The sequence below is a fragment of the Sarcophilus harrisii genome, chromosome 1 (assembly GCF_902635505.1).
Source record: "Sarcophilus harrisii chromosome 1, mSarHar1.11, whole genome shotgun sequence".
NCBI classification, from domain to species: domain Eukaryota; kingdom Metazoa; phylum Chordata; class Mammalia; order Dasyuromorphia; family Dasyuridae; genus Sarcophilus; species Sarcophilus harrisii.
The window spans coordinates 172,197,290-172,220,788 of NC_045426.1; the positions used below are offsets into that span (position 1 = coordinate 172,197,290).

The following is a 23,499-nucleotide window of genomic DNA, read 5'->3' on the forward strand; positions in this document are numbered from 1 at the left end:
TGATTTATAACACTAAAGATGCATTACATTATTCTCACATGGCCTCTAATAATCAGTATCTTATGATACTGAAATCAGTGTGAATAGAAGCACTTTGGCACCTCTGCTTTGCTTCCTTTCTGTTCACTGGATCTGCCTAATTGGACCAGGATCTGTGACCATTGATTCTGTCCCCTAATATAACATTCACAATTCTATTTTCAAACTGGAAAAATTTGCATAAAAAGCATATATTGATAATGAATAGGTCACGTAAGAGATGATCTAAGAGGTGCCTAACCTCTTGATACTTTTTTATTGAAGTATTAATCAGATGGAAACAGTATGCTTGCAATAGCTATTAGGACTCACTCCTCTGTAGGAGAATACAGGTTGTTCAGACAAGGTTCAGGATGACAGTGAAGCTTGGGAAACTTACAGAAAAGGGAGGGAAAAGGAGGAGCAGAAGCATATTTTATGAAGGAGATAATACAATAAAAATTAATATTCAGATAGCAATTTAATGTTTAGAAAGTACTTTCTAATGTATTATCTAATTTGAGTTTCACAACAATCCTGTGAAGTGTTATTATCCTTATTTTATAAAAGCAGAATATGTCTCAGAGAAGGGAAGTGATTCATCTTTTTAGTCAGTATCAGGTTTTTGGCTCTGGGTCTTCCTGACTCCAGAGCCTAATATTCTATTCACTGAGCCTTGGTCTGGGGCTAGTAATGTCATCCATCTTTCCAAAAAAAGACACCCCAATTTTGTGGAGCAGTTGGGGTCAGTTAGGAGTACTCCAGGGCTTATTTAAAATCATCTCTAATATGGCAAACTCATCAAAAGCAGAAATGTTCCAAGATGTCTCTGTGGAGAAATTCAAATCCATAAACATTCATTTTGAAACAGATGTTCTTCAAATGGCTACACATGTGGACCACATTTAAAACTTTGATATTTGTCAATAGTTTAGCCAAAGAAGATGGAGGAAGACTATGTAGTAGTAGTAGTAGTAGTAGTAGTAGTAGTAGTAGTAGTAGTAGTAGTAGTAGTAGTAGTAACAGTTGTCTATGTGATCCATGGATCTTAAAGTATTTGTAATAAAATGGTACAGTGGAAAAATTATATCTTAGCGGAAAAAGATCTGCTGACCTTGGTGGATTGTAATAGTTGATATAAAAAATGAATGTATAGGAAAACCTGGGTTCAAATTCCGGCTTTTCTGTTCCCGTGCTTCGATGCATAACCTCTTTGCATCTTAATTTCTTCATTTATTAAGTGAGGGGATTAGAGGTACATAACCTTAAAAATCTCTTTTAGTTCTAAATTAATTATCTGTAGTTTATATTGAGAACATATTTCTAGGTACACCAAGATTTAATCTTATTATGTTATTTGTAGAGAAAAATACATGACAAATATCCTTCTTTTGACAGAAGGAATCTGGATCATGCTTTAGGGCCCACAGTTCCTTGAATTATTCCTGGCTGTGGGGAAGGATGGACAGCAACTGTCAGAAGCTTATGCTTTCTCTTCATAAGCTGTCAGGAAAAGTGAAGATATGCCCACCCAGGCTGGATTGTTTTCTTTCCCCTCTGCAGGGATGTGAATGATTGACATAATTATAGGAAATCACAGCTTACTGATCATCTAATCCAATACTTTGTAGAGAGGAAAACTAAGACTTCAAGAGATGAGATGATTTGCACATGTGTGATGTAATGCATCATAGAATCAAAGAATATAAGCACTAGAAAGCAACCTCTAAGATTACTTAGTCCAACTCCTTCATTTTTACTGAAGCCCAGAAATGGGTTAAATAATTTGCTTAGAGTCCACAGGAGCTAAGTAGAAAAACTGGGATTGAAATGAAAGTCTCTAAACTCCAAATCTAGCATTCCCTGCACATAGACCTGGGAACAAAATAGTTAGTACGGAAATCCTATGAAGAAGTAGTTTTTATCTGAAATTTTAAAATTCATATATATTCTAGGATACACTGAGATGACCATATAACCAATAAACAAAATTATTTGTTGCATAAATGTATTAGACATCTTTACATAAAGAAAATTTGATGAGTTTTGTTAACTAGAAGAATAAATGATAATTATCTTCCCAAATTTTGGATTTCCCAAAGAATGGCAATAATTTCATCTGTGTTCACATGTAAGACTATTTTAGAAATATTTTAATATATTTGTTTCCAATAAATATTATACATACATTATTTTGAGGATCTTTAACCATATCTACATCATTCGATGAAGAATTTTCAGTAAGACATTTTATTTTACATTTTAATTAAATTTGTTTTGACCATGTTTCATACCAAATATCTTGGCACTGTAGACTGAATAAACACCATGAAAAATAATAATAGCAATGAACACAAAATTTGCAAATAACTTGACTAACTTTTTCTAGATAAGTATTGTGACATGTGAGAGCAAAATTTCTAAAACAAAATTCTAAATGGAAAATCCAGGTAAAGATTTTCAACATTTGCTTTTTCTCCCTTCCCTTCTTCTTGATCTATTTCCATCACTTGCAGCAGCTCTATAGGTGTTTTGCAATTGCATTAAAAAAAAAAAAAAAGCTTATTTAGTTACTCAAGCTGAGCAGTTTTAATTTGTTCTAATAGTTGAGGCTAGTAAAGCCATTACCACAGCTGCGGGATGGCATTATCAAAGCCAGCAGCTGTCAGGCACCTTTATTTTTTTTTTAGGCTGCTTTTATCTCCTCTACTAGGGAACAACTTGCTCTATTTTCCAAAATATTGAATTCTGAAGTCCTCATCTTTAAGAAATTTGTACCTTTAATTTTTTTTCAAATGTGACTGAAACAGTTTTATTTTCAAAATAATCCTGGCAATTTAGTGCTAAGTTTTGCAAATTCAAATCTCAGTTAATTCTGAGCTATTAAAATGAATAATTTTCATTGTATTTATTATTACCAATCAATCAGTGTACACAGATTTTCAGTGTTCTCCTATCTCAAATTAGAAGGAATTTCTAATCCTTTGTCTAAGACCAAAGAGACCTCTGGGGAAAGAGGTCTTTTCTCCCTTCTTCAAGTATTTCCTGTGACTAATTTCTGAAACAACCATGGTCAGGAAGGATAAACAGAAGAGACAGTCAAAGCACGAATAGTGTAGAGAGCATGAAGATGACACAGAAGGACAAGTACCTAGACAGGCTGCTGTCACTGACTATGATGAACTAGCTACAGCAAAACAGACAACTGACAATATAGTGACTAGATTCAGAAATCCAAATAGTATTTAAAAACAGGAATCTTTATAACCAGAGTTGAGGAAAACTCAAAAAATGAACAAAATATTTTCAGCAACTATTTAACTATTTGCTAAGGGGTATATTTAATTAGCTAAGCCTTAATAATAGCATAATATTTTTCTCTCATTTTTGATTCATGCTCTTTGACTTTTTTTTTCGTTCAGTAAATCAAGGATAAGTTATTCTTATTCTTTGAATTTTTCTTTTGCTTTGGTTAATATCATCATCATCATTATTATTTTTTGCTACTAACTGAAGGTTATTTAAATAGAGCTTTTGTGTAGTCAGGAGTAACAACAGAGAAGAAAGGAAATTTCTTTTTGTTCTTTCTTGTATTCTTCCTGCCAAAGCATTAGGTCAGCTTGCTACTGTGCAGCATTGCTAAAAATAGCACCCTAGTAAAATATACCCTGAACAAATGGAGCTATCTAAAAGCCACCACTAGATGGCAAGGCAGCTTTAACATTTTTAACATTATGCTTGTATGCAAAATATGACTTGAAAACATGTTAGCAACATATTTTCACCATATTAAGCATTATTTTTTATTAATTCACATTTTCATGTATGGGTTACTATTGGGAAATTATGGGTAACTGGGAAATTACTTAATCCATATTCTATCTATACTTTAATTGATATTTAATCTATATTTTATGTTCAACAGTATGCTGGTAAATTCAATAATAATTAACAATAACATTTTTACAAGGTATCACATTTACAATCATATGTGTCCATATATATTCAGTTTTCAATAGTTTCAGTTAATAAAATTAAAGATTTGAAGACCAGAATACAAAAATTCCATTAAGCTAAAAAACAAAACAAAATATAATGCATGCTAAAAATGAACTAAGAAGTCTACCCTGTTCCAGAGTATTTCAGAGGTATAGATTATCTAGAAACAATGATATGATCTGCTTGCATACCTAAAATAAGATTTAATATATTTTATTTAAATGCAGATACAAGGAGTTGACAAAGATCCAAAGAATACAAGATTTGCACCCTCTAATATAAAATCACCTTGTGAAAAAATTCAAAGAAAGCATATAGCTTAAAATATTTTTCCTAGTTTAGTTAAAGTAAGAAAGGTAAAATTTTAACAAACATTTCAAGCTACAATAAAAATTATAAGTCAGCCTTGTTCTCTGTAAGTGTGATCATTACTCCATATGATCTTAAGGGTTCTATAATCTATAATGTACTTTTAGAAATAATCTAAATTTTTCTGTTTCTGTTTTTAAATTTTATTTTAAACTTAAATACAAAATAGGAATAGAAAAAACAATACTGTGTTCACAGAAGAACATAAGAAATAATTCAAAATATAAAGCAAAAAGACATTTCCATTTCAAGAAAGTCTATATAATAACATTATATTCAGAGCTGTCCATCTATCTTTGCTTCCTTGTATTTTGTTCTTTACTTTCTTCTTTCTTCTTTCCCTCCCCCAACAAGGCTATTTATTCATGTATGCATGTATAGACAAGTGTGTGTGTGTGTGTGTGTACAATACACATGCATATATGCAATAAACATATATATATATATATATACACACATAGGTATCTGTAATCATATACATATAGACATGTATACATTCATATGCTATGTAAGATTCAAATTAAAAAAAAAATAAGAGTAACTGCTTTCCTTTTTAAAACATTTTCTGTTTTATTTAGCCATTCTATTAAAGCTTAAGGAAAAACTAATCAATTTGGAAACAAGCTACTTTATTTCAGTAGGGCAAAGGAAGAAAGAACAGGGTAATAGTTACTGACTAGGATGCTCAAAACTCCTCAGTGGGATGTGGGACCACCTTTTCAAATGAATGCCATTAATAAATAACAAAATGATACAATTCAGTTTTTAATTCAGATTTATTATCCAATTAAAATTTAGGCAGGAGTCTTCAATTTGTCAATCTTTTTCAGTCACATGGCAAAGGATAAGCAGAGAGAGTAGAAAGTCAAGCAAGCACAAGTTTTTCTACCCATGGCTGGAAGGCTCGATCCAGTGTGCCACAAAGTACTGAATCTTTTATATTTTTGCCATTCCGGCAGTGAGTTAAATGGAAAAGAACTTGGAACTTTTTTCTTCCCAACTTGAAAAACACTACTCCAGACCAGTGGGAATCACTCCAGTGATTCCCAAACTGTTTTGCAATAACCTATAATGTATCCAATTAGCTCAATGTATTTTACTTTCAAAAATGATTTTTTAAAAATATGGCAATTTTGGAGGAGATGATACTGTCATAAAGGAGTAGGTCATCACTTGACAAAGCTGAGATTCACTACTCTAAATTTTTCATCAGTGGCAGTTTATTTTACTTTAGAATATTTATGGATTAACCAGAACTTTCTGGTTCTTTACATTTTTACATTTACATCACATGACTCTACATTTTTATATGAATGGTTTTTATTCTATGAAACAAATTTCCCTTTGTACTTCTAATTCTTCTGCAGTTTTAAATTTTCAATGATATACTAATTTCAATGATAAGCTCTTCAGAAGCAAACTTCTTTTTCAATAAAACTCTAATATCCTTTAGGATGAATAAGGTTAATATTTGATCAAATATAAAGCTATTAATCTAAAGAAAATATACCAAGATTGGCTTGTTAAAACGTATGGAATTTGTCTTTTTTTTGTTCCATTATTTAAATATATTCCTATTTTTCAAGTAAAGCCCTTGTCTTTTAAAAAACAACTATATTTTGTTGGTCCAAATTCCCATTTATTACAACTTTGTGAATTCAGAATTTGGGAAAATTATATTAGGGAGTCAACTGAAGTTTTATAGTTAAAACATTTTGGAAAGGTGGCTTGTTATGTAAATAAAATGCTAACATGATTAAGAGGGAAAGTTAAGTTAATTGTTTTTTTAGGTACTTTATTAAAATTCATTCACGTATAATATCATTCCATTATAACCAAAGATTAGAACTACTATGGTTGGCACTTTGATATGTTAACTATCAAATCATTCTTCTGAATACATTAAGCAACACTCCATTGGCCTATTTTTCTGTTCCTGAATGAGATATTCCGATGAAAATTTCTTTGCAAGTCTTTGAAAATATTCTTTAATTCTGATTTTCACTTCTTCAAACAGATATTTTCCCAAGACAGTGTGAATTAAGAGAAGTTTGTTATATGTCAAGAAAATACATATCATTCAGTTACATATAAAAATAATTCATCTTGAATTCCATAAAAATAAAAGTAGAGTACTGAATTAAAATGAAAAGATCTCTAAGATCCCTTCCTACTCTGTCCTATGGCTACAACTTGGGTAAAAGTTGGCACCTTCTTGGAGGGATCTATTCATTATCCTCTAAAAGGACAATTAAGAGATGTTCGTGTTAAGCACAAATGAGAATTTTCTAGATTGTGTGATCTCAAACTAAAGTAATTTACTGACTCTATTATCCTCTGCATAGATAAATCCATGTGTAAAGAATTTAAGCAAATATTATGATCTATGTTTTTGCATGCTTTTTTTTTTCATTCTATTAGCTAAGTGAATTGACATTTTCTAATTACTGGCCATTCCATATTTATACATTTGAAAATATACTTTCTTAATATTTATGTATGCTACAAGTATAGCTCATGTGTATTGGTTTTTATTAGCAACTGCCTTCTATTATCTGCCAGAATTCCATATGTTCACTGATATCCTTCACCATGGGGAAGTTTCTTCTCCAGTTGCCCTTCATATTTATAACAAGAAGCAATAGAATGACTGAGGCAGGTGTATAGTTCAAGTTCTTTGTTTTACTAGCAGAAATTTTAGAAAGTTGATTCTTCTATTTACTTTTAGGAAATAGGATTTAAGCACATTTCATGCTGTATCAATTGATTACTCTTACCAAGTCTTTACATAGGTAAGGAACCTTAAAAAAGGAAAGAGGAGAAACTGAAATCATGGTTATGTATCTTTTGTTATAAAATACAGAATGGAGAGGGAGAGAAATACCATGTAAACTTCTCCCCAAGTCATACCCTGGCAAGGGATATCTTCATTTCCTGCTCAATTTGATAAAGACTTCTGGCATGCCTCTTACAACAGTCCATTCTGAGGAGTCATTCCTTTTAAAGAATAACAGGCTTAAAATAGTTACTATCTGGGAAAGGGGTTGAAAACATAGGGTAAAAATAAAAAGGAATGAAAATATAATGAACTATGAATTACAGAAGACAGGTAGTGAATAATGTAAGTTCCTTACTATAGGTACTGTATTGTTCAGAATCATGAACATGTTGCTGTTTCTGGGTTGCTATAAACAGTACAAAAAATAGCATACTGAACTGATTGGTGGGAACAGTGGTTCACATGAAGGTCCATTAATTCACTTAAGTACGTTAACATATTAGTTGTATTTCTTAGGATCATGTGTAATTTGCATATATGAATATATAACTTCATAGATTTATTTGCACATTATCATCATTAGTTTTGAGTTTTAATTGTGGCTTTTTTATTCAATTGTTATACATTGGGAAGCAGCATTGGAGTTGTGAATAGAAAGGACAAGCTGTGAAGTGAAAAAAATCTAGGTTCAAATGTGAGCAAGGGTCACTTAAGCTCTATATGAAGCCAGGCAACTCTCTTAAAATTCCAAGTAGCAGAACAGTAGCTATTTTGCCTAGATTAGAAGAAATTTCCTCAGAGGGAATTAATTACATCAAAGGAATTACTCTTCCAAACAAAAGAGTAACAGGAAATTGCTTCTATTTCAATAATTTCAAATTTATTAAGGCACTGATTTATTCACCAATGATGTTAGTATGGATCATCTAAAGAGTAATTATTAAAGATTTTGAAAATATAAAGCACTAAAATAATAGCCAAACTTTTTCATGCTCCCAATGTAACTCACTGTAACTCATATGTAACGTACTTTATTAACTTTGCTAAAATAGTGCTTAATAATAATCCATCTTTGGTAACATACAAAGATTCTCCAATTTTTTCAAAGATCACAAAATTGATTTTATTTGGAAAATAATTACATACTAGCTAGCATGTGTATATAAGGTTGAGGATAGAATTTAGATGAGAAAGTGAGCAGAGATAAGGAATGCATTCTATAAAACTAAAAAATCCTAAGGTGCCACAATTACACAAATGCAAGCAATTATTGTGGTAATTAATAACATTGCAACCATTTAAAAATATTGACATAAAATGTATATTTTAAAATGTTAACTTATAGTTCTTTTAACATTCTAGTTGACAAGACACAGTCCTTTGTCAAAGATGTGGCCTAAATAGCTCCTCCTGAAATGTACAGTAGGACAAATCGTAACTTGGCTAAAATTTATAAATTTGGATTTTCTCTGCCTTTGGGAGAAAGGAAGAGTATGGATAGATAAAATTCAATATTATCCCAAAACCTAGCTTTACCAACCTATCCCAACAAAAAACCCTTACCAAATAATAATATCAAAATTGTGGCCCTTATTTCCCTTTCTTCTCAAGCAGGGGGCAAGATGGTCAAAAGACAAGCAACTGGTGAAGAAGACATGAGGAAAGATAATTTATAAACTGGATAAGGATTCATGAATAACCAAGAACTGGCATATAACATTACGTTCACCGTAAGATTTAAAATTGACTTATTTTCCTGCATAGCCTCAAACAAAATCCTCTAAGAACTTCTCCCCCTTCACATTCCTGCAGTCACAGTTAGTTTGTGTACCTGAAAGAACCCTGGTGGTACAGGACCTACTGGCATGCCATCTCCTGGGGGAATGTTTCCTAGCACTGGACTGGGAGCTGCTGCAGCACTCTGAAAAGAATAAATGGAAAACAAAAGCCTCTGTCATTACAATGAAGGCACAAAACCAAAGATTAATGTATAAAGGGATAATTAGGGCCAGCAATGAGGACTTCCATGTCCTCATTCCAAAGGCACTTTATAATTCAGTTAGTAATTTAGTCTGGGACTGTATAGGTCAAATGATTGAACAAGAAGTTTCAAACTTTTGGAAATTACAAAACAATTTTTTCATACTTTTAAAAAATCACAGAGCCTGAATCAAATAGGTACGTACACATAAACACACATATAGGAGAATATAGCAATAAACTATTTTGTCAATCGTCCATTCAAGTAAAAGTTGAGGAATAAAAAAGAAACTTGTAGTAGCAATAAGATTTAATTGTCAAGGTAGTGAGATTAAAAAAGAAAATTCTGGGAACTGTAATAAAATTCTTTTATGGTTTGTTTTAACTTTTCAATGAATTCACTATGTTTTTATTAACTATTTCTATCTACAAGACTATTATTTAAGTTAGAAATTGACTTTAAGACGTTAAAAATTGACTTCAAAGCTAGAAAGACTTGGGTGTGAGCTTTGTGCTGCTGGCTAAATCACATATGCTACTTTAGGCAATTCTCTAAGACTGAAGTTGCAGAGAAACTGTTGACTAGTATAGGTAGAAAGAATTGCTTGTTTAGGGATGTTAGGGATGTTTAGGGATTCCAATAAAAACACTGGTTTGATCTCTATTTTCTATGCATAAAATACTGTTAGATACTGGGAATGCAAGGATATAAAATAGAACCTTGTCCCTGCCATCAAGTTTACATTCTATTTCAGGAAGTAAACATATGAAACATGTCCAAATAAGCAAAGAAAAAGATAGGATATGGAAGAGGCAAAGAAGAGATATAAAGTACCTCAAGAAAATTTGAGCAGAAAAAGAGAACTCTTTCAATTTGGGAGATTTTTTTTAGGGAATGGTAGATAAAAGGGAGAACTTAATAAATGACATGGCACTTGACCTGAGCCCAGGAAAAAGAGAAGTACTCTTAAAGATTGAAATGTAGGCTATGTACATTATAGGTACAAAGTGACAGCTTGCATAAATGTATGAAGGCAAGGGGGTAATACATTGAGCTCAGGGAACAGATAATTGGGCTTGGCTGAAACACAGTACACAAAAGAGAGTAATATGGAATACGATTGGAAAAATAGATTAATGTATGGCCTTGAATGCTAGGTTGAAAATTTTGTGTTTCAGCATATCAACAATTAAAAGTCATAGAAAGTTTTTGACCAAGTTACTGATGTGTTCCTACTATCTGTATCTTGTTTGTGTTGGAAGCTGTGTGAAGCCTAAATTGAGGGTGACTTGGTAACAGAACATTTTACCTTCATCTTGGAGGCTGCAAGATTCATTGAGAAATATGCCTGTTCAGCCCTGAGGCAATATATAAAGGTGTATAATTATTATTGCCAGAGTGGCATAAAGGTTGCCTCTACTTTCTCCAGATACCCTTGGTCTGGCCCTTAATATCAGAATGCTTGGTAGGAATGAATTTTAGTTATTCTTTTAACAAGAGTTTGTAAAGTTCTATTTCATTAAAATAGGGAGTATGAATGAAGAAATATCACATTACAACAGATGTAGGGGTTAAAAAAAGCATCCTAAAGTAAAGTCAGGAAAGCTACAATACTGTTAAATGGAATTTAAAATGCATTTCAGTCCCATTCACTCTTCTTTCTCCTACCTTCTCCCCAGTCCCTACACAAAATTAGACATGGGACTAGTGTCCAGAACTTAAACAAGACTAATAACCTTAAATATGAAAGAAATTAGTTTTAGTCATGAAATCTCAGAGATTATAATAGAAAAATTTGTAAATGAATTTTAATGTAATATTGGTCCTTAAAATATATGCAGCAATAAGACCCCTGAAAAACTGAAAAATACAAGGTATCTATTACAAAAAACTATGAAAATCTGTCTTTAAATAGAACACAGTTTCCACTTTTAAACAACTATTTGATTGTTTCTTTATCATAGTTTCAGAATTCTGGCAATTTGACTTTTTGCACATAATGTATATACTGATTAGAACAAAAGATGGCAGAAATTAATTTCTACATACTATGTTAAGTTCTTTTTACTAATATCTTTACTTTTAGTTTCACTATAGACTGTATTTAAATGTTTTATTTGGTATAGTATGTGAATTTATAATTTAAGATCTTTGGGAGTAGGGGGTGCCCCTCACTTTTGTAATTTCTTCTTTAGCACTCTGCCTAGTGCCTGGTGGGGCACTGAATAAATGCTTGTCTGCACTGATTGTAGAGGGGAAAAGCCTGGTTGATAGGGAGATCAGTAAAGAGGTTATCACAATAGTCCAAGTGAGAGATGAAGAGACTTGAAGTAGGAAATCACTATTTAAGCAGAGAGAGAAGAGCATGGGTAAAAGACGTTGGAGGTAGAATTGATAGAACTTGGCATCTGGTAGGATGGCATGAGAAGAGAGAAGAATCAATGATGATTGAAGTTTTTAGCCTGAGTGACTAAAGGGATTGTGGCACCAGCAACAGAAATAGGATAATTTGGAGAGAGAAAAGATTTGGGGGGAGTTACTGATGAGTTCAATTTGGGCTACACTGAATTTGAGCTGTCATCATGACGTACAAGTAATGGTAAAGATAAAATTTTCTACCTATGAGAATCATTATTTATGTTACTTTCTGGTGGACTCCTCAACTCTACTTAGGAACAATGCACTGCCCTAAGTTTGAGCAGGATAATATGATTTGGAGAATGATGTAGACAAAAACTAGATTTAAGAAGACTATTTTCTATTTAAAAGATTTTTAAAAATGAGTGATTCCATTGAAATCCAATTTTACTTGCAAAATACAAAAGTATTCTGTAAAACAGATTGAAAAACTGCTAAAAAAAAAAAAAAAAAAAAAGACCATGTCATGAATTTTGTTTTATTTTGGGGGGCCAATAATCAGTGTTCTAACTATAGATTTCATCCCTAACTGGCACCAGTCATCATGCAAGTACTGAAATTGGTTACAAAAGGGATCAGGAAATAAACCAAAGATGAATTAATGTTAATTTATTACTTCTGGTGGAAAAAAAGAAAACCTAAAACGTTAAAGTGAGTAATTATGGTAGGTATGTATGATCATTTTTATAATAATAGCATATTCATCCATACAGCAAATTATTATAATAATGCCATGACATTTGAGCATATGTGTAGAATGTTGTATGTATATATTCCTTACTGTATACTAATATGAATACTTAAAATTTTACATATGTTCCACAGAAAATGCAATCATCATTGAGTATAAAGGCCGTTGAATTTTAATATTATCTTAAGGTAGCCCCAAATTTAAACAGTGCTATCTGAAATGTTATTTAGCTATGAGTGTGCCTAGCCAAATTCATAACCTTGCCAAAAACTACCCCTTAGCAAACTGAATTCCGGTTTACATTTTTTTTTTTTAAACCAAAAATCATATAGGGAAAAAAGATTTCTGAGAAACAAGAATTAAAAAATAAATTGGTCTTAAATGGAAAAAAAATTAAGTTTATTTGTAAGATAAATTGCTATTATTTCATATTGTTTTATGTTTATAATTATACATTTGCCAAAATATAATATGTCCAAAATAGTGCAGCATAAAAGGGAGTAAGCGGACTAAGCTCCCAATACCTGCTCTTAATACCAGTGGGTGGCCCTGGGGCAAGTTATTTAATCTTCCTGAACTTCAGTTTCTTCATCTGAAAAATGAGAGATCTTAGGGTTCAGTATGGTGACCAACAACATAATCTTGGACAAGTTGCCTAATCTCTTTGCTAGTATTTTCTCTCTGTGGAATATCTCCATTTTCCCAGTACGTACACACACACACACACACACACACACACACACACACACACACACACAAAGAGTCATGAAGATTCTTCTACTCTGGGAAGTCCCTACCTACACCCATAAAAACACAGGTCAAGGAGTGAGTTAATGGGAAAACACAAAAATAGGAGAAAGTGTGATATAATTAATAAATTATAACAAAGTACATTTAGAAAAAAGATCTAATATTAAAAAAGAACTTAAAATTAGTATTTTTAGGTGTCAGGCCACTCTTTTTCAATTATAGGCATGTAATAGTAATATAAGAATATTTAGATAATTGAAATTAGCTGGTCTTACAGTTATTTTTAATCTTTTTGAGACTACACTAAATTATTTGATCAGCTTAACTTTAAATGTTTCAAAGATAGTCTGCTGATTCAAGATATTAAGATACATTCTTTAAAAGTATTCTATATCTTCTAATTGATATTTGTTTTTAATGATGGAAAATAATAATTTAAATAATTTTACCCTCTGGAAAATTAAGTATTTCCTTTCAGATCCCTACTCAATTGTAAAGAATCAATATCCTCTTTTGCTACACTACATTCTCTGATATTAATGATTAGAGGCATTGCATAACTTGGAGTTTGTAGTATTTCAAAAATTTCTGCCTGTATCAGTTTCCAATGAGCTTTTCAGAATATTTTAAATATGGTTATGACCAAGTGTGGTATTTAATGCTTTAATTTCTGGGCACATCTTTAAAAATGTCTCCTGACATTTAGAAGATGTTTAAAAAATACTTGCTGAATAAATGAATGAATGATGTATGAGTAGACATACTCAACTGTGGAAGAAAAGATATTTTAATATGATTTCAATTCTGTCTATTTTGATTTCCCTCTTACAAAAATAATTTTGTTATTTTTGTAAGGGAAACGGAGAAGGAAAATCCATTGTAATTGAGGGAAACAATGTGTACATAATGAAGTGTGACAACATAAAAGGTGAAGAGAAGAATGAAAAAGAAGTCACACAAAGTTCTTGCAGAAAAATTGAAGAGGAGCAACCATCTTTAACTGAAAGATGTTTCAGGAAACATTTTATGGAAAAGCTGAAGTGAAGTAAGCCTTGAAAGAAGAGGATCTCTATAGACACAGATGACAATGGAGTTGTTTATTTGTTTTTTTTCCTACAAAGGATAGAAAATGGACTACTTGATTTGGCAAGAATAGAAAACCACAGAAAAAGAATGGGGTGTTACTGCAAGTTCTATATGGCTGGAATATAGAGAATATGAAGATAAATAGTGTAAAAGAAGGCCCAAAAAATCAAGTTAGAAATAGACTATTGAGTTTAGGGAGTTTATTTTATTAACTGTCTGAAGATAAGAGATTAGAAGAGTGATCACTTGAGACTTTTAAAAATAATTCAATGAAGAGATGGCATGGACCTGAATCAGAAATTTTTAAGTTTTCAAAATGATAAGTGTAATTCTGAAAAGGGATAATTTATAGTATGGGGAAATTGACATATATAAGAATATACTGTCCAAATGAGAGCTGCTCTAAAATTATCAAACAAAATCAAAGTTAGTCTGGGGACATAGGATTTAAGTAGAAAGGAGTACTAAATTTTGTGCTTATCCACGATGATAATGTTTCTAATATTTAAAAAATATAATTATATCTTTTTTTTCTGTTTCTGTGGGAGAAAACTTATTTAGGTTTTCTAAAGTTTTCCTTACTTCCCTCCCAAGCTTACATTAGTTAAACCTATCAGTTGATTTGTGAAAATTCGTGTATTCAGAACACTGTGTTAAGTTCAGAGAAATATAGGAAGTTTATCAAATAGAGAGCTACTCCTCACAGGGTTCTCACAGTCTAGCATAGAACAAAAATAATGCATAGATAATTGCAATACACAATAACACAAGGTAAGTAATTCAAGAAACCCTTATAAGAAAGTTCTAGGAAGAGTTTCACAAGTCTTGCAAGTCAGCTAATGTCTGTATTGTCATGAGTTTTTAATTCATGATATGCTGCTTTTAGGCTTTGATAACTATTCAAACCATAGAAAGGACAATAAATAATTTTGGGACATTAAAAACTATCAATAAATATTAATTTTATTTGTGTTGCACCATAGGGAATTTTTTAATGCAACACATGTGGAATTTGGATTTAAGGTTGAATTCCCATTATGGAGCTCTATTTCTATATTTATAATTTTGCTTGAATACATTTCTACTAATCAAACCTGAATATAAAAAGTACTGATGAAATCTGTTTGGTCTTTAGTATAGGATTAATTTAATTGGCATATATTTGCTTTGAATTATTGAATCATTAAACAGGTTTATATTTTTTCCATCATAAGCTTCACAAAGATAGTGACAATATTCTATTTAAAATTTTTTTTTCCTCAGATTGCTTATAATTTTGCTTACAAAAGAATACATGAAAACCTGGATTTTTAAAACAACTCAATTGGGTAGAATTATTTTCTTTGCCAAAAGGAATACAAATTATTTAAAATTATACCAGAATATGGGTTCATATTTTAAATCCATGGAAAGTTTTTAAGAATATTATCTAGATTGGAAAAAAAAATCAGGTTTGTACATCTTTAGCATTGGAAATATATTTAGCATATAGTTGTGAACTCTAGTTTAATTCTATCTGTATTTTCAGTCAACTACTTATATAACAAAATATTGGCATTTTGGTGGTAATATTTTAAAAGATCAAAAAGATAGGACATTTAATTAATATATTATAGGTAGTATTTTTCTCCAAAAAAAAAGAAAAGAAACGGGATTCCTATCATTGTAGGCAAAGGAGTTGTGGTTGTGAAAATGAGACAAAGATGGAACTTGATGAAGATCTGTATCTCCAGTTTGGAAAAATGAATTTAAATCAAAACCATAAGAATTCTTACAATGTTTGCTGAATTCTTAAACCTAGAGGATTCTAAGTTTTGTACAATAAAAGTGATCTATCAATGAAGTTAAACATTTACATATTTCTCCATCTCCTATCTCTCTACTTCTGAATGTATTTAGGGCTCTTGGTCTCTCTGTAGCCTTTTCTGCATATATCTGAGTTCATTTTTCTGTAACTATACATACACAACCCTCTGACTTTTTTTGAGTCTTTTTTTTCTCTATATCTTTATCTATCTTACCAGCTTTCTTCCATTACCCAACCACCTTTGTCATGTCTCTTCCTTGACATGCCATATCACAGAACAAACAATAAAAAACTGAATTATTTTTTAAATTTCATAAACAACTTTGGGTTCCTGATTAATTTAAAGAGCAGATAAATAGTTCTATATTTGATTTCTTCAAAAGAATCCAAAATAACCTAAATTTAAAATCATTAAAGTTTAATTTAATTAAGCAATTACACAAACATTTTATAAGTGCTTAATATGCATAAGGTACTATGTAATATATGCATTGGAGAGATCCAAGGTAGAAAAGGAAAAGTTCTCTGCCCCAACCTGCTACTATTATATCCTGTGCCCTAGCAGTATGGGAAATTTCAGCATATACACATATATAGTAAATATAAATTATATACAAAGGGATTGATCTTGCATAAGAATTAGCATCTGAGCTCAGTCTTAAAGAGTGTTGATAGATTCCAAGAGGCAGAAGTGAAGAGGGAATGAAGCATGAAGGACAGACTATATGAAGATATGGAGGCAGGAGCTGTATAAGGAAGGCTATAATGGATAAAGCAAAGTAGGCCAGTATGCTAGGAACAGAACAATGAATGAGGAAGATTAATGCAAAACCCTCAAGGCAATAGGGTACCATTAAACCATTTTGAGCAGTGGACAAGCACAATCAGACCTGGGCTTTAGGAATATAGTTCAACTATGTAGGAAATGGATTTGAGTAGGGAAACCTAGAAGCAGGGCTACTGCAATTAATCCAAACTAGTTGACTTGTTTGATTCTTAATTCTTATCTTTTATGGATAAATAGTAGTTGCTAAAGTGAGAAAAAAATCCTAATCCTATAATAAACTTGAATCATGCTTTAAAAGTGGAGGTAAAGCATAAAATAAATTTGTATGCATTGTTATTTAATAAACATTTGTTGAATAACAAGGGTTTAAAATGGACAACATCCTTTTAATTGTTAATGTTATTAGTTAAGATTGGATTAAGAACCTATGATTTGTTCCTATAGTTAATCTTATTCATTAAAGGAAATGAGACAAAACATTCTGTGATTTTTAAGATTGCAAAAAGGGTAGATTTTGGAGACTACAATATTCTGGCAGAAATATGGAAGAGTTAATTAAACAGATGGTTTGCGAAGACTTATCTAAAGGAAAGTAAGGCTCACTAAGAATTAGGTTAAGTGAGAACAAAAACCACTAGCAAAATATGTCCAATTAACCCCCCTTTCTTCTTCCATAGTATTATTATACTCGTAGAAAAGGGGACACTTCAACAAACAGTGGCAAACCACTTCAGTATCTTTGACAAGAAAGCGCTAAATGGAGCCACAAAGAGTTGGACATGGCTGAAACAACTGAACAAAATATTAGGCACTATGCTAAGCACTGGGGATACAACCTATAGTCATATAGTTTTCCATCATATTTTGGACTCTAACTCAGATCTTCTGCTTCTATGTCTAGTAATGTTTCTAGCACAACACTTCAGATGAAACTGAATAAGAATAAATATTTTGCATTTAAGTTTATATTTAAGTCTATTGATTGTTTTAAGTTGGGCACAATATAAACTAAAAATGTCATAGTTGTTTGAAAAAAAAAAGTACTAATAAATCTCTGGCTACATTAATAGAAATATAATGTCCAGGTCAAAGGAGTACTATAATAGTATTCTCTAATTACATCCTATCCAGTATACACTATTTATAGCTCTGGGACCTATATTTTAAGAAACTTTGGCAAGTATGCTGTAGTAAAAATAAAAATAAATAAATAAAAAACAAATAAATAATAAATTTGGATTCGGAGCATAAGAATCCTGAATTATTCTGTTTATTGGTTCATACCTTTGAGGAAGGCTTGGATCATATCTAGAATGCAATCAGTATTGTAAGAGGACCAGAGATTTTATCTTACAAGAACCAATTGAAAGAATGGAGTTTGGTATGAAGAAGAAAAAAATTGGGGGGGAAGGAGGAAATATAAGTATTTGAAAGATTAGAATGTGAAGAAAATGTGACCTTGTTAGGCCATTGCTAGAAGTATTCTGTTCTGTGATTTTTACTACCTTTAAGGAAGGACATTAACAAGCTGAATCATACCCAGAAGAAGGCAACCAGAATTGTGAGAAGACAAGAGACTATATTTTAGAGGAACCAATTGAAAGAATAGGGGAAGTCTGGCATGGAGAAGAAAAGATTTTTTTTGGGGGGGTGAGGGGGAGAGGGAATAACTGTCTTCAAATATTTGAAAGTTTGAATGTAGAGACCGGATTAGACATATTCCACTTGATCCAGAGTCAGACTTAAGAGCCATAAGTGGAAGTTGAAGAGAAATAGATTTAGCCTTGAGGTAAAGAGTTTCCCTTATGTAGCCCACAATAACATTAGATTTTATAACTACTATTACATACATTTATCTTATACTGGATTTGCATTTCAAAAGTCACCCAGAACTTTTTAATATAAACTATTCTTCAGCTAGGTGCAATCATTTTGTACTTGTGAAACTGATTTTTCAAATCCACGTACAAAATTTTACATTTACTCATTAAATTTCATTGTATTTTGAGAGTCATTATTCTAACCCACCAAGATCACTTTGTATTTGCACCCTTTTATTGAATGAACTATTTTTTTCCTCTTACCTTAATATCATCTAAAAATTTGGCAATCATGTTTTTATGTCTTTATCTAAGACTGATAAAAATGGCTAACAGTTCAGGGCCAAGGACAAATTCTTTGGGCACCATACTAAGACTGCTCTCAAAGTTGCATAGACCCATTGATAACTATTTGGGGTAGGCAGCTGGGGGAGGGGAGGAGATCCAGTTCTTTAATTCTTTCTGATCTACTTAATTGTACACAGCATATAAACTGTCTTTTGTCTTGTCTAGAAAAATATTTGTAAAATACTTGTTGAAGTCCATGTATATGGTATTTTAGCATTCTCCCAATCTACCCATCCAATTATCATGCCAAAAATGAAAATGAGCTTATTCTGACATGACTTGTTCTTGATAAAGCCATACTTTCCTTTAGTGTTAATTGCTTCCCTTTCTAAATATCTCAAGTTAATTCTTTAATGTATGTTTTAAAATTCTGCCAGGAATTCCAGTTGAGCCAATGATGTGTAGACTGCAAACTCTACCTTCTTCCTCTTTAAGAATCACATGACTGCCTTTCTTTAGTCTTGTGGCACCTCTGCCTATTTAAAAAAGGGAGGTGCTCTCCTTATCTCTATTTTACTGCTGAGGAAATTGAAGCAAGCAGAGCCTAAATGACTTGCCTAGGATCACACTGTTGTGTTGTTTTTTTTTTCTGTTCCCCAAAGTATTTATTCTTGTCTTCAGCTCATTCTACACTACCATTCCTAATCATGTTTATTGTTCAATAATTTTCAGGCATGCCTGACTCTTATTAATCCTATTTGGCTGTTGTTTTTGTTTGGAGTAGTTTACCATTTCCTTCTCCAACTCATTTTACAGATGAGAAAACTCAAGTAAATAGGGTGAAGTGACTTATCCAGGGTTACATAACTAGAAGTGTCTGAGGCTGGATTTGGACTTAGGGGTCCTGACTTTAAGCCTGACACTATATCTACTGTACCACTTAGCTGCCCAGACCATATTCTTAGAAACTACTATTCCTTTATTTTCATATTCAAATACTTTTCTCTGTTTCCATCTTTATGTGTATAGGTCTTAAAAATCTGAGTTAATAACTTCTATGTATGGCCACACAGGCCATAAACAGCTTTCTATTTTTCTCACTCACATTAGTATAATTTCTGTATTACTTCTAGTAATTCTTCTATTAATTCTTAGTAACTTTCTATTCTTTTGTGTCTTCACTTATACTATAGATCAAGACATTGCAGCCTACTTATGCAGCCCAAGCTCTTTGAAATCTGGTCTCCCTAAATAAAACAAGGGACCTTATCAGATAATGTCTAACTTCCCTCTCTTTTGCTGTCAGCAATTTTATTATAGAGAAATCACTTGCCTAATTTCAATAAATTCAGTTCCATATTTTAATTCAACACAAATTCAGCTCCATAAAAACATATGTTCAAAACACTGTGCTGGGCAACGGGAACCAAAAATGATAATGGAAATGAAGTCTTTCCTTTGAAGAAATTTACATTCTAGCACTAGGAATAGCATGCACAGAAATGACTATAGAAACATGAGGATGGGAAGAGTACTCAGGACTAAAAGGGGATGAGGAGGTAAAGGCTTAACAATGGAGGTGGCACCAAGTTGGGCCTTGAAGAAGGATAAAGAAAATACTTGAAATTAGAAATGAGCAGAAGACTCCAAGGAAGCATGAGGGTACAGTTAAAGTCTCTACAGAGTAGAAAAACATGGAGTTTTGAGTATGAAGAATTTGGAGTTGTCCATTCTGGCTAAAGTTTAGAATATATAAAACAGAAGCAATGTGAGATGAGCTTGGGAAGGTAGATTATAATCAAATTGTTCAGGGCCCTAGTCAATCAAGCATTTATTAAATAGAAAAAGCAAGAAAGTAGACAAAACAAAGAGAAAGCAAAACTTGTCACTTCTTTCAGGGAATTTGGATGACAAATATATATAAGCATATACAATACATATAGAAACTATTTATAAGATTATCTTAATAGACTAGGTGAAATGTGAAAAAGACCTACACTAGCATGGTAATTGTTTGAATGGAGAAAAGGGAACATATATTTGAGAGGTGGCATGAAGGTAGAAATGACAAGATTTAGATTGGTTATTGTGGATGAGTGAAAATCAGGAGGATGATACCAAAGTTTCTAATCCAGTGCCACTCTTATTCCAGGTACCTATGAACTTCAACCTGTAAATTTGAAAGAGATGTGATTTTTTAGGGAAAGATTTAGGAAAATCAAATTTTAAACATATTAAGTTTGTAATAACTATGAAAAGTCTAAACTGAAATGTCAATTCACTTCCTAGTAATGGGATCTTAGTTTATCTGATATGTTGCTTATATGTAGTAAATTTATATTTCTTAAGCTTCACTATTATTTTTCTTCTTAGAATTTGTCTTCCTTGAAATACTGTGGCTCTAGTCTGCTATTCTTTTTTTTGCTTTGCTATAGAGTTTTGAAGTTTACTCCCTGTCCCTTCCTTCTTGAGGAGATTTATGAATCTCCAGAGGTGTGTGTGTGTGTGTGTGTGTGTGTGCGCATGTGTGTGCGTGCGCATGCACATGTGTTTGTTTTACTGGCCCTTGTTAGGTACATTCCAGCTCTGGCCAAGAACCCATATTATTAACTATATTTTAAGCTATAGTACAGACATCCAAATCCCATTCTCAGACACCATCTTCTTAGCCATCTGTTCATTTTGCAAATCTGCCTTTCTTCTGAATCCTCTACCTTCAATTGGCAATAGTGATCAAAAACACCACCTGGGTCCTTAATGTCTTTAATTTTATTTTTTTTTTTTTTTTTGGCCAAAGACTTCAAAATCCTTAGCAACATTTTGTTGTTGTTGTTGTTGTTTTGTTTTGTTTTAAAATCCTTTGGGTAGTATCATTTATTTCTATATTTTTCACTAAAAGTGTCTTAGTCATTACAAGATTCAACAAATCTCAAGATACTCTCTATCACACCATAGAGCCATGCCCTAGAAATTCAGTAGGCCCTCCATTGTTTATAGAGGAGATTGAGGTGAATCTTATTTGGAAAATTGTACAGTGTGATTTTTAATGATTCGAAAGTACTTGTTGCTGCAAAAGTCCATCCTTTGAGCATATTCTGCTAATGATATCATCACATGTCTGTGAAACACAGAACACCATGATCTCAAAAGAATTAAAATTTTAAATTACCAAAGAGTAATGTAAAGACGTGTGATGGAAACATCTATATTTCAATTTTTACTAGGGTCAAATTTGCATAAGAGAAGTAGCTAGGGAAAAAAAACATCATGGATGAAATGATCAGAAAAAGATTTTAAGTTGACATGTTTAGAACAGGGGAATATAAGAGAATAAATAAGGAGCAGAAAAAAAGTTATCTTGAGTAGTATGTTGGTGCCTTGTAAATATTAAAAAAGGCAAAAAGAAATTCTGAAGCATCTTGGGTCAATTCTCCATAGATGGAATATCAGCAAGAATTGCATATGATTTTAAGTGGAAAAGTTATGGTCCATTTCTGGAGGAACTACCTCTATCAATGTATGAATATAAATAAAAAAAAAAAGTTAAAAAATTCAGTCACAAATAGCTGGTTAGCTTTAGAGAGGCTTAATTTTTGCTAAAGTCTATTCCCATAGGTCATACAATCTACCTAAAAAAAGATAGAATCACTGATGATTTTTTTTTGCATATAGATAGATTCACTTACAAAAACATCATTTAAAACCAACATTTTTGTTTGACAAGAATCATATTACCTCTAATACTAGAATTTGACTATCAGAGTCCTCAAACTCCCAGCATATCTACAGAACCAAAAACAAGCAGGAAGAAATAAAACAAAAAATACCTTTTTTGTTGAAGGAAAGCTTCCTCTGCTCACCTAGAAACCAATACACAGGTCCCCAAAGAACAAAGACTGCTTTCAGTGAGGTATTAATTTACTTTATGAAAAGAAGAGACTACTCTGATTTTTAAAAGGTCAATCTTTTCTTCAAAAGTTGAAAAGAATGGGAGAAGTGATAAATAGCAAGAAACCACAAGAAAAGAAAATTGGAACAAAGAAAAAGGGAAGTGGAAATCTTTTACAACAACAGAGTAGCAAGCAGTAAGCATTTTGGGAAGAAAAGTGATAATAATGAAAGAACGAAGGTAGAGCAGCTCTGAAATGGAGACTATATCAGAGATAACAAGGCACAAATATTAAGTTTATGCTATATGTTTACAGAAAAGGTAAGATTATAAGGGATAAAACTCTGGTACAATTTGGTACCATTCTTAGTAATACTTAACCGTTATGATTCTTCTTATAGAATAAGTGAGCTTTTCTTTTTCTTTTAAGGAGAAAAGTCATATTTTTTCTCTCATCAATTAATTCAACATGGAAAATCCCAGTGGATTTATCTTTGTCATTTTACTTGGTTCTCTATTTTCTGACATCTTCAGGGTATAACAAGTTCTCCCTCTCTCAGCTATCCTGGAAAGTCTATAGGGAATGGGAAAGAATGTAATATTTTTCCAGCAGAATTTCTCTTTCTACTTTGTCATGTAGGAGAAGTTAAAAGAGATTACAGTTGTGTGGGTGCTTCTCTATGAATATCAGTTGCACAAAACTCTATAACTATCCTTTTTTCCCCATCATAATAGAATAATTTTCCATTTATCTTTTAAAGCAATGACCTTAATTACAAACAAATTTTGACTTGTATCAGTAGAACTCAAATGAAGG

General features: G+C 31.9%; 1 protein-coding gene across 5 annotated transcripts in view; it reads right to left on the minus strand.

Annotated features, from left to right (window-relative positions):
• The window catches only part of SSBP2 (single stranded DNA binding protein 2), a 375,378-nt gene that overhangs the window by 102,363 nt on the left and 249,516 nt on the right, over positions 1–23,499 (minus strand). For 3 of the 5 annotated variants that reach the window (XM_031967094.1, XM_031967100.1, XM_031967105.1), the window contains exon 5: positions 8,997–9,086. The exons of the other annotated variants lie outside the window; for them this stretch is intronic. In XM_031967094.1, the coding sequence (XP_031822954.1) occupies positions 8,997–9,086 (90 nt within the window). The remainder of the gene's footprint in view (positions 1–8,996; positions 9,087–23,499) is intronic. 5 annotated transcript variants of the gene reach the window in all.